Source organism: Lutra lutra, chromosome 7 (genome assembly GCF_902655055.1).
Source record: "Lutra lutra chromosome 7, mLutLut1.2, whole genome shotgun sequence".
Taxonomy (NCBI): Eukaryota; Metazoa; Chordata; class Mammalia; order Carnivora; family Mustelidae; genus Lutra; species Lutra lutra.
Genome location: NC_062284.1, coordinates 16,547,393 through 16,559,708, shown reverse-complemented (window position 1 = coordinate 16,559,708; position 12,316 = coordinate 16,547,393). Strand labels below are relative to the sequence as shown.

The following is a 12,316-nucleotide window of genomic DNA, read 5'->3' as shown; positions in this document are numbered from 1 at the left end:
CACACGAGGGTTTGCTGTGAGGAGCCAGCCTTCCATGCCCCCTCCCCTTTCCCCTTGTGGGAGATGACACGCGTGTGTGAGTGGTAGTGTTGCATAGACAGCATTCTGCAAAGGAGTGCCTTGTCCTTCCTGTCCTTCTTACTGGCAGCATAGTAGGGTGCTGGGTGGCGATATTGTTTATCTGGTCAACCCCGTACAGACAGACACTGCCCTCCGTTTGGTGTGTTAGAGCTCCACGGTGTGTTGCCGGCGGGGTTTTAATGGAGGGTGTTTCCGAGCAATGAGAAGAGGCAAAGGGAGGCACATACTGGTGTCTGGTTCTCCGAGGTGCTTTTTAACAGTGCGTCTAACACCTCTCCCACGTCGAGCATGGATTGCACACTGCTGGTGGTTCTTAGCTCAGTGCTCAAGGTGAGGGTCCCTGGGGGCAGGGCTGGATCCACGCAGAGCACATTAGGCTACAGGTGCAACGTATGGGTGGGAGTTGCTGGAGGTTCTCACAGTTTTAAGTTCACTGGCCAAAGTGAAAGTACTGGCTTTTCTTCCCTCCTGGGAAAGAAAGCTCTTGTTAGTATCAAATGCCATATACCAGGCTGCAGGTAGCTCATTAGGGGGCAGTGGGTAACTGATTTACCCTAGGTGGTGACAGGGAAGAGCGCCTTAGAGTTTATTGATGATAACAGTGATAGGTTTTGCTTTTATGGTGCCTTTCAGCTAGAAGGCTTAATGGATCTTTACAGATACTAATGGGGTGACCAGGCACCTGGGAAGGAGGCCATGGCAGGACTGTGACTGTGATCCTAATGAGGCAGTTAAGTGACTTGCCCTGTGGCATCCACAGCTAGAAATGAAGGGGGAGCTGGCCCGGATCCCCATGCACTAAGCTGAACAGCCGAGCGGGTTTATCGAGGAGCTTCACAAATGAGCCTGCAGCTCCCACGTGGACGAGGCCTTTGTGTCTTGGACGTTCCTTGGCTGGGAATGAAAAAAAAGTTTGCATATCAGAATGTGGAAATAATGTGGAAATTGCACAGGCCAGAGGAGGCTAGGCAGGGGGAGGACGTTTTCTCATAATTGGGGAGATCGCTTTCCGCCGAAGAGAAGTCCTCTGGGAGTTATTTCCAGAGCTGAGAGTTGGTGTGGTCTGGTCACAGGAAACTGAGCTGGAAGTCAGATGCCAGACTTGTCACCTTAACTCACTGTGAGATTTGCCAACTCTCTCTTTAAAACAGCAAATGAGGGAACTTTCACAGAGAATGTTCCAGAAGTATGCTTTGAGTCCTTTGAAGGAAGAAGGGTCATCATTATAATTGGGATATAATTAGATTACTTAAAACTATAATTTTTATAAAATTCAAAATTACGATCTTTTCATTGGCTGTATAAATCATGGCTAGTTCCCAGTTTCACCCACAACTTCTGTCTCCCCCAGGGCCAGCAGTCAGGATTTTAATTCACTCAGGAGGGTTTTCAGCCAGCCAGCTTCATCTTATAACAATTTTGTCAGCACTGACATTTCAGGTTTTTTTCCGGGTTGGTGAGTGGGGGCTGCATATGCAATCACAGACTAGCCCAGATGCTCTGCAGTTTCTCAGTTTCTAGTCTGTCTGCCTTCATGGAACTCTGTGAGTGTTAGCCCATTAGGTTTTCCCACAGGTCACCAAACAATGCAGGTTCTGGAATCTTCTCTTGCCTTGGAAATCTCACGGAGCCATTTAATATAATTTTAGTTTTTAATCAGTGATTCTCAGAGTCGCTTTCTTAAATTGTTCTGTTTTTCAAGTTCTATCTTCCTTTATTTCTGGCTGTTATTTTGGTGGTTTCCTACAATTTCATGTGGTGTAGAGATGGAACTGTAAGCGAAAAGCCAGTGGAGCCAATTGCTTTTTACGTTCTCAGTAAGGCATGGACATTTTACATGGTTCCAAAGGGAAGTTAACTTGTGCTCCTTTCAAATGTTTCAAAATCTATTTTTGAAGCAACGACCTTTATGGACTAGGTCTTTTAAAGCTTGCATGGATCTTGCCTGTTGATAACATCTGTGGCTTTTAATGGCCCCGAAAATATTTACAGGGTTTTCAGAACTTTTGAGAGAAGGTGTTTGTGGGAAATGTTTTTCTTCCTACACTCAGTGACATATGAAGCCTTTGAAACTTGACCAATAGGATCATAATTCTATCTGGTATGACTTCTCAGCTTGCCCATGCCTTAAGTTTCTTTACTGGAGGAGATGAAATTGAATGCTCCAGCAGTTGAAAGTTGCTTTACAAAAATGTGGCTGGAGACAGGAAGTAATGGCCCACAGCTTTAAAAATAAATTTTTTCATTCTTTAGATTATAGTTTTGCCTTCTTTCCAGGTGCATTTTTTAATAGATTCAATTGCCATCCACAGGGGAAATAGTTTTCCTCTATTTATATTTAATTTTTATTGCTGGAGTGTACACAAAAGGATGTGAAATATTTGAGCTGGGAGGTGGAGTCATTTTTCTAAAAGTCTGAATCCTAGCAAACTGCAACTCTAACTTTATCTCAGCTTGTTCTGGTGAGTTGGACATTATATAGTGCAATTTTATGGTGGTGAACTATGGTGGGAAGTGCTGAGAGCAGAACCACCATACTAGATGGGTTTTTCCTAATGCTGCTCTTTGAAAGGTCATGTGGCTCCCTCTAGTGGCCATTTTCATCTCTTGTGTCCTGTGTGGTCACTCATGGATGGTACCTTACCTTGACCTACCTGTGTGGTTGCTTCTCAGATTCTCATCCTGACGCTTCCAAGTTAGAGCATTCATTTTTAAAGATTACCGGACCTTTATTGGTTAGGGATAAAATACAAGTTAACATTTTGTAGTTTCTAGCATGCTTTAGTCCCTACCACATAAAAATGTAGTTTCACACACCAGAAAGTGTAGAAAATAATGGATTGTCTACTTCATTGCCTCATTCATTCATTCATGTATTTTCTCATTCATTCAGTGGATTACTGTGATGGAGGACCTATCAATTACAGGCCACTGGTAGAGGTAATAAGGATACAGTGGTGAATAAGGCTGGCTGAGTCTCTGAACTCATTTATGAGCTTACATTTTTGCAAAGAGAAGTACGTGGGCATCCATTACTGCATTATATAGAAACTCCAAGACAGCACTAAAGTATGTGGGTATTTTTAAATACTTCTTACTCAGTTTTGCCAAACCAAAGTTGGCTAATTCATAAAGTCTGTAAATAAACTTTATAATTTATGTATATAGGTAACAACTAAATAATATATTCTTATTTGAAAAGTGTTTTTTTTTTAATTTAAAGATTTTATTTATTTATTTAATTGACAGAGTGAGAGAGACAGTGAGAGAGGGAGAAGCAGGTTTCCTGCCAAGCAGGATGTGGGGCTGGATCCCAGGACCCTGGGATCATGACCTGAACTGAAGGCAGACGCTTAATGACTGAGCCACCGAGGCGCCCCACCTTTTTTTTTTTTTTTTTTTTTTAAAGTCAGTTCCATGCCCGTCATGGAGTCCCATGTGAGGCTTGAACTCACGACCCTGAGATCAAGTCCTGAGCTGAGATCAAGAGTCAGATGCCTAACTGACTGATCCCCCCAGGTGCCCTGCAAAATGTGTTTCATTTGCATTTTCAGCTCAAATGGGGAACCGATTATTTTTTTTTTCTAAAGGATCTGAATGCCGTCTTAACACACACATACCTCCACATAGAGATTATGGGGTATAGGAAAGTACACAGTGGGATAAGAAAGTCATCCCTTTCTAAGTTGGGAATGATTTGGTAAGAGGGTTAGGGGAACTGAATTAAAAAGTGTGATTATGGGCTCTCTTGTGAGTAAAAATGCCAGTGAGCATGGAGAAGGACCAAGAGTAGCGCTGGAGACGGACTCCATTTAATGTCTGAATAATGGAAGAAAAGATCGTATTCTAGCTCAGAAGTGATTGAGTAGAACCGTCCATTCCCGTCTCCCCAAACCTGGCAGGTTTTCCTGTCCTCTGGAGGGCACTGTAGCAGGTATCATATTGTAAGTCAAGAGGATGAAATTGGGTCATGGTGATCGGTGCTTTTAGAGGGGTCCCCGGTGTATTATGAGTCTTTTGATTGTCCACTCCCTTGGAACCACCCCCATTTGCTCATCTTGCTCTCTTGCTTGGGGAGGGCAGCTCACCCAGGAGATGCCAAGGACCGTGTGAGCAGTCAAGGGCAGACTACTCCAGATGAGGGAGCCGGACAGTCCGAAGAAGGCAAGAAGGTATGGTCGTGAACGTATCATTCTAGGAACGGTTTTCCCAGCGATCATGTTGTGCTTTCTCAGAGGAGCTCTAAACCTGCAGGGCCCCTTCCTAATCACCTTGGCTTTGGGCTTCTCCATGGCAGTGGGTCGTTGATTCATACTCAGGGCTCTGTCCTGCGGTAGGAGGAGAGGCCTTTGTAATTAGACTTTTCATGGTCCTCTTCTCTAAGCTTGACAAGCTCTCATGAAGCCAGAACTGAGCAGAGCACAGGGGAATCAGCTGTAACCTTGCATTGGTAAGGAAATATTGAAAAATCTGAATTTCACATTCTGCCATGGACCGGCATCTTTTAAGCAGAACAAATGTGTGGACAAATGTCTTTCTTTCCTCCTCTGTCCCTCGAACCCCGATGCTAGAAAATGGAATATGGCATTAGATTATTGTAGAACTCAGAGTGGTGGGAGAAGAGAACTGGGAATAAGGACGGAGACTAAGTATTAATTCGTGGCCCATTATCTGTTGTTCACTGTTTTATAAGACTTTGAAGCAATGTGATTCCATTAAGTGTTTTCCTGAAGCCAAGACAGACCCTCGCCCATACAAGGCAATTCTGGTAACGTCCATTTTCTGCTACGGAAGGGTCTTTGCTCTTGAAGTCCGAAAAAGTTGTTAATAATTTTAAACTCCAGAACTTCCAGTTGTAACTTGTGAGCAATACTGCTTATTTTGGAAAGTAGATGGTACAGGGATAGAGGACTCAACATCAAAGGCATAAGCTATCCCAGTAAGTGCTGGATTGCTTTAGAAAAGCTGGCAGAGGAGGGCTCTCCTTTTCCTTGGTTTGCAATGGAGAAAGGGGCTCATTGACAGCCTTTCCAGACCACTGAAGTGAGAGTATTGTGCTTTACCTCTTTGTTGGTCCCCAACTTCGCTCGTAAGCCTTGAAGGCCATTAGAGGAAGTAGGAGGTGTTCGGTGTGATGTCACAGCCACGGCCAGGGGTCCAGGGAAGTCCACAGACTCAGGAGTAAGAGTGCCACCTTTTAAAGTAGTGCTTCCTTGCTTTGCTCTTTCTCTGATCTCCATGGATGGGCTCTTCAGTTCCTGCCAGGAAATACATTCCCACCAGTAAAAAGGTCCTCAGAGCATCTGATGAACAAAATACTGGGTCCCCGTGGCTGGCTGGGGCGCTGGAGCCCGGCTCATCTGGCCTGAATCTGCGCACACAGCGTGTGCAAGGGCCCAGCCAGGACACCCGACAGGCCCCTTATGGCAGCATCAGAAAGCTGTGTTGATTGTTTTCTGATTCAGGAGAGGACCCATGGAGAACGGGAGGAGAGAAAGAGCGATCAAGACTGCGGAGTGGAAGAAACAGCAGCGGGATGGCTTGGAGGAGCCTGTGGGGCCCAGCCGGAGGGGAAGGAGGCCAAGAGGACAGCGGTGGAGGCGGGGCTGGCCTGGGAGTCCCAGGAGAAGCACCTGCGGCCCAGCTCCTGACTCCTGGGGGCAAACCCGAGCCTCCTCGAGGAGGCTCTGTCTGGGCTCTGGGGGGCACAGGCATGAGCGCTGCCTCCGTCATTCTGTGCTCGCACACCCAGCAGCTGGCCTCTGCCCTTGCTGCGTTGTCCTTTGAGGAGAAAGGGACGGCACAGACCCTGCCCACCTCGGGCTTGTTTTGTGGGCTCAGGTGATAGAAAGCCTATAAAAGTGCTTTATTCCTCAAGCACAGAGATCTAATAAGCAGGTACAAGCAGCCGTTTTCCTGGGCTCAGATCTCAGAAGTGTGTTTGTTAAACCTAATACGGTTTCTGTTACCTGGGGTGAATTGGTAGAGACTGTACTAGAACCACGCGGATATGCCTCTTTCTTTCTTTCTTTTTTTTTTTTTTTAAATATTTATTTATTTGACAGAGAGACACAGCGAGAGAGGGAACACAAGCAGGGGGAGTGAGAGAGGGAGAAGCAGGCTTCCCACCAAGCCGGGAGCCCGATGCGGGGCTCGATCCCAGAACCCCGGGATCATGACCTGAGCCGAAGGCAGACGCTTAACGACTGAGCCACCCAGGTGCCCCGGATATGCCTCTTTCTTAAGCGCAGTGAAGCTCTGAGAAGGGCTGCGCCTGTTCTGGTCTGTGCTGCAGAAATCTGTCTCAGGTTTACCCCCTTCCCCCCCAACCAGCCCTACCCCAGACGTCACTGTGAGACCACAGACACCAGACGGGTTTCTAGGGAGACTCGTTTCTTTTCCAGAGAAGCTTCAGCTGGAGTGGAAGCTCCCCGAGGACGGTGGCGGGGACTGCCTGGTGCATACTGTTTCTTAGCGCCCCGCCCATGTCTGGCCTAGTATACAGCAGGCGCTCAAGGTGGCCTCCAGATGGGCATCAGGATCTTAGCCGTCACCTCATTCAGAGGGGAAGCCACTGGAGCAGATATTGTGCTGCTGGCCTTTAGACAGCATTCGGTGCCGTGAGGTCAAGGTCACTGTGCAACTAGTGGCCGTCCCTGCTGTGACATTGGCCTCAGCTGCCTGCGCCCCCTGCTCAAGGCATGCACTTGGGGATTCGAAGCTGAGCCTGTAAGGCCCTGGTGAGGACAGGCCAGGCATGCCTTCCACAGGGTCAGGCGCAGTGTGGGCTGCTTCCTGAGGCCTGGGGCTTGCTCTCCAGAAGTTGCTGTTCTCTGCAGTTGGCCGAGTCTCACTGATGCTCAGTAGGATTCTTAACCTTCTAACCAGCCTGGGTCAGCCCAGTCCCAGCCCCTACTTGCGGGTGAATGGAAGTTTGATCTCCTCACTGGGCACAACCCTCTGAGGCTTGATCACTGTCTGGAGCACCTGGGGCGCTGATGACTGTTGCCATCTCTCAGCGTGCCTGCCTTGCCTTGGGTATCCCGGCTACCTGGGCTTTCCGTCTCAGACACACCTGTGCTCTTGCTTCGGGGTCAGCACTCACACACTTGCTCTGCCCTGGGCGTGTGCCTTTCCCTCCCTCCCTCCTCCTGTCCTCCTGTCTTTGTTTCCATCCTCCTTCTCCTCTGTCTCTCCCTCCTTCCCCCACCCCACCTTTGCATGTGCGTGTGCACGCGCGCACACACACACACACACACACACACAGAGCTCGTCAGTCAGGCTGACATCTAGTCTCAGCTTAGATGTCCCTTCCTGACCACCTCCTCCTCCCCTTCCCATGTGACCTCAAAGAACTGGGCACTCAGCTCTGATTTCCATGAGCCACCCACAGGGTCAGCCCTGGGCCACCTCAGTTGCCCTTTGTGTCCTCAGTGCCAGTGTAGAGCCGGTCCTTAGTAACTGTGGGGAATGAATGGTAACAGATCACCCCAGGGGTCAGGGGTGACACCTTCCTTCTCTTCCTCTGTGGTTTGATCCTAGAGATGGATGGAGAACAGTTTCAGCTCTTTGGGGGTATAGTAAAGCCCATCCTGGAGCCTGGGGATGGAGAGGAGACCACCAGCACCCTGTGCTGACAAGGTACTGATGTTTCCCTGAGTGGTCACAGGGCACATTGGATGGAACCTGTTACTTATTCACTCCTCCATCTATCTGTCCACCCAGCCATCTGTCCATCCACCCATCTACCCAGCTGTCAGGCCATCCCTCCATCTATCTACGTGCTTGTCTCTCCATCCATCGTCCACATTTGTCCATTCACCTGCTCATCCATTCATCTGATGGACTCAGCTGTCCATCTCTCCACATCTGTCCATCCACCCCTCTGATCATCTGTTCGTTCTTCCATTCATTTGTCCATCTACCCACCTGTCTTTCCATCCATCCTGACATCTATCCATCCATCTGTCCATCCATCCATCCATCCATCCATCCACCTACATGTCTGTCCATCCATCTTCCCACATCGGCCCATTTATTTTTCCATCCATCCCTCTCTCCATCCATCCATCCTGATGTATAATAAATATTCAGCATGCTTGCTCAGGATTGATCTCTGTGCTGGGCATGGGGGTTATATAGATAAGTGAAAGGTGTTTACTGGACTCAAACTCTTCTCTCTGAAAGGTTCTCTTCTAGAGTGTTCTCCTGGAGTTGTTGTCTGTCTTTCACCCATTAGAAAGAGGGAAGAGTCCAGTGGAAAGAATTAGAGTTTAGAGCTCTATAGGGAGACCTCATGAAGTCCCCCAGTGCATGTGGGCCCCTTGTGAAGGAGGCACAGACCATAAAAGTGGACTCTGCAACCAAGGGGCACTCTACGGCAGACACGATCTTCAATGTGTGACTCGGTGTCTTCTGTGAACTTGGCCCTGTTCCGGGTGAATGGCTGGTGCTTTGTGTTTATATGGAAATGAACTGATGAAAATGTCTCAGGGGTTTGATGAAGTCACTATTCAATAAAAGCATCCTCCCAAAGGAGAAGAGCTGATGGCGTTGGTGTAGTTCATTTAAAGATGTAAAGACAAACCCTGCAGAGTTAGACGGAAACACTGGAGCTCCGAGTGTCACTCCAGCCAGTGACACAGTTGGGTTGGGTCTGGGGCCATGTGAAGCGTTCTTTTCCATGTAGCTTGTGTGGGGAATGCCCATAAAGCATGTGTATGCATGTGTTGTGTTGTTTTTGTTAAATCAGTAATTTACAAACCATAAAGTTAATTTCATTTGAAGTATACAATTCCATGGTTTTTAGTGTATTAACAGAGTTGTACAATCAACACCACAATCCGTACCTGCAAAAAAACCCCCTGTGCCTATTAGTAGTCTCTCCCTTTACACCCACCCTCAGCCCAAGGCAACCACAAACCTACTTTCTCTCTATATAGATTTGTCTGTTCTGGACATGTCCTACAAGTAGAATTATACTGTGTGTGGTCATTTCCATCTGGGTTCTTTCACTTGGCATAATGTTTTTTAGGATGTATTTATTTATTTATCTAATTTATTCATTCATTCATTTGAGAGAGACGCAGAGATAGAGCACAAATAGGGGGAGAGGCAGAAGGAGAGGGAGAAGCAGACTCCCTGCTGAGCTGGGAGCCAACCACGGGGCTTGATCCCAAGACCTGGAGATCATGACCTGAGCCAAAGGCAAGCTTTAACCATCTGAGCCACCCAGGTGCCCCTTTTAAGGATTTTCTTTTAAAAAACATTTTTTATTCATGAGAGGGAGAAAGTGGGGGAGGAGCAGAGGGACAGGTCAACTCTGTGCTGAGCATGGAGCTCGACATGGGGCTTGATCTTGGGACCTTGAGATGATGACCTGAGCCGAAACCAAGAGTTGGATGCTTAACCGACCGAGCCACCCCCGCATACCTGGTGTCATGTTTTTAAGGTTCATTCACATTGTAGCTTGTATCAGTTCTTTGTTCGTTTTTTTTTTTTTTTAAATTTAAATTCAATTAATTGACATACAGGCTATTATTAGTTTCTGTGGTGCAGTTTAGTGATTCATCAGTTGTGTGTAACTCCCAGTGCTCATTCCATCACGTGCCCTCCTTAACGCCCATCACAGTTACACCCCCCCCCCCCCACCTCCCCTCCAGCAACCCTGGGTTTGTTTCCAGTAGTTAAGAGTCTCTTATGGTGGGGCGCCTGGGTGGCTCAGTGGGTTAAGCCTCTGCCTTCAGCTCAGGTCATGATCCCAGGGTCCTGGGATTGAGCCCCGTGTTGGGCTCTCTGCTCGGCAGGGAGCCTGCTTCCTCCTCTCTCTCTGCCTGTCTCTCTACCTACTTGTGATCTTTGTCTGTCAAATAAATAAATAAAATCTTAAAAAAAAAAGTCTCTTATGGTTTGTTTCCGTCTCTGATTTCATCGTATTTTCCCCTCCCTCTTTTTATAGCTGAATAATACTCCATTGTAGGGGTATATACCGCATTTTGCTTACTTACCTTTTTTTTTTTAAAAGATTTTATTTATTTATTTGACAGAGAGAGATCACAAGTAGACGGAGAGGCAGGCAGAGAGAGAGAGAGAGGGAAGCAGGCTTCTTGCTGAGCAGAGAGCCCGATGTGGGACTCGATCCCAGGACCCTGAGATCATGACCTGAGCCGAAGGCAGCGGCCCAACCCACTGAGCCACCCAGGCGCCCCTGCTTACTTACCTTTTTATCAATTAATGGGCTTTCATTTTTTAAATGAACTTTTAAATTTAATTTAAATGGACTTTTTATTTCTTTTTCTTTTTCTTTAAATATTTTTATTTATTTATTTAACAGAGATCACAAGCAGTCAGAGAGGCAGGCAGAGAGAGAGAAGGGGAAGCAGGCTCCCCACCAAGCAGAGAGCCCAACGTGGGGCTTGACCCAAGGACCCCGGGATCATGACCCGAACTGAAGGCAGAGGCTTTAACTCACTGAGCCACCCAGTCGCCCTGAGAACTTTTTATTTTTAAAGAAGCTTTGTTTATGTATTTTAGAGAGAGAGTGTGTGAGTGAGCTTGGCGAGGGGCTGAGGCAGAAGGAAAGAGAATCGCCAGCAGACTCCCCGCCGAGCGCAGAGCCTGACATGGGGCTCCGTCTTACGACCCTGAGATCATGACCTGAGCCAAAATCAAGAGTCAGTTGCTTCACTGACTAACCCCCCCCCCCCCCCCCCCCGCCAGGTGCCTCCTACTAGTGGGCTTTTAGATTGATTTGGCATTACCAGCAATGCTGCTGTGAACGTTTGTGCACAAGTCTTTATGTGGACATGTTTAGTTCTCTTGGGTACATACCCGAGATGGAGTTTCTGGGGCATAGGGTGACTCTGCGTTTAACTTTTTGAGGAACTGCCAAATTCTCTTTTGAAGTGATGACACCGTTTTCCGTTCCCTCCAGCAGTTCACGAGGGTTCCACAGTCTCCCGACCCCAGCCAGTGCTTGATGCTCTTTGTCTTTTTGCCAAGGCGCCATCCCAGTGCTAGAGAGCTCGTTTCTCCTTGTGGTTTTCTCGTGCACTTCCCTGACGGTTGATGACGTCTGCTGGCTCTTTTCATTCTTCATTGGGTTGTTGTATTATTGAGTTGTAACAGTTCTTTGTATATTTCAGAACCAAGTCTCTCATCGCATGTATCGTTCGCAGATAATTTCTCCTATTCTGCGGGTTGTGTTTTCTCGTTCTTTTTTTTTTTTTTTTTTAAGATTTTATTTTTATTTATTTGACAGAGAGATTACAAGCAGGCAGAGAGGCAGGCAGAGAGAGAGGAGGAAGCAGGCTCCCCACTGAGCAGAGAGCCCGATGCGGGGCCCGATCCCAGGACTCTGAGATCATGACCTGAGCTGAAGGCAGCGGCTTAACCCACTGAGCCACCCAGGCGCCCCTGTTTTCTCGTTCTTGATGGCGACCTCTGAGGTGCACAGCAATTTGAATTCTGGACGCACGGTTTATCTACTTTTCTTTGGTGGCTTGTGCATTTGGTGTGGAATCAATAATGATTGTGTCTTACAAATGCCGTCCATCTAAAGGGCGTTATCAGGGAGAAAGTTGTTTGATGATACAATGATAACAGAAAAATCTACAAAGCAGTCAATACTTAGAGGAAAGCCATCTCTGGATCCCAGGCCCATGTCCTGTGAGAGGTGCAGTGCCTTGTGTGTCGCTGCACCCCAAACTTACCGTATGATCCAAAAATTTACTTCTGGGTACATAACCAAGAGAACCGAAGAACTGTGGCCACAAAAACTCAAGCACAGGTGTTTAAAGCAGCATAATTGATAACAGCCAAACTGAAATCAGACCCAAAGCCTGATAAGGGGATAAACAAAATGTACTATATCCGTACAACAGAATAGTATTTAGCTATAAAAATGAATGAAATACTGATATGCGCTACACCATGGAAAACCCTTAAACACATTATGCTAAGTGGGAAAAACCAGATACAAGGCGGGCAGAGGATGTTGGGAGTCCGTGGTCCTGCAAAAGCTTGCCTTATGGATTTGGGGTCTGGCAGTAGTGATGGACTTCACTGTTGCCTACTGGGGCCTCAGACAGATTTCCTTTCAGGGGCTGGGGTTTTAGGCATTCTTAGCATCAGATATTTTGTTCAGGAAGGCTTTCAGAACATGCCCTTTGGGATGAGGAAGAAAGAAATCCAACTGGTCAGCTACTTGCAGAAACCTTAGGGATGCAACAGATTA

At 47.3% G+C, this 12,316-nt stretch overlaps 1 protein-coding gene across 3 annotated transcripts in view; it reads left to right on the top strand.

The window, feature by feature from the left end:
- LOC125105097 (protein FAM169B-like) overlaps window positions 1-6,098 on the top strand; it is an 86,759-nt gene extending 80,661 nt beyond the window's left edge. For all 3 annotated transcript variants that reach the window (XM_047738205.1, XM_047738204.1, XM_047738206.1), the window contains 2 exons: window positions 4,165-4,253; window positions 5,547-6,098. In XM_047738205.1, coding sequence (XP_047594161.1) covers window positions 4,165-4,253; window positions 5,547-5,732 — 275 coding nt within the window. In that variant the 3' untranslated portion in view covers window positions 5,733-6,098. The remainder of the gene's footprint in view (window positions 1-4,164; window positions 4,254-5,546) is intronic.
- The last annotated feature ends 6,218 nt before the right edge of the window (window positions 6,099-12,316 follow it).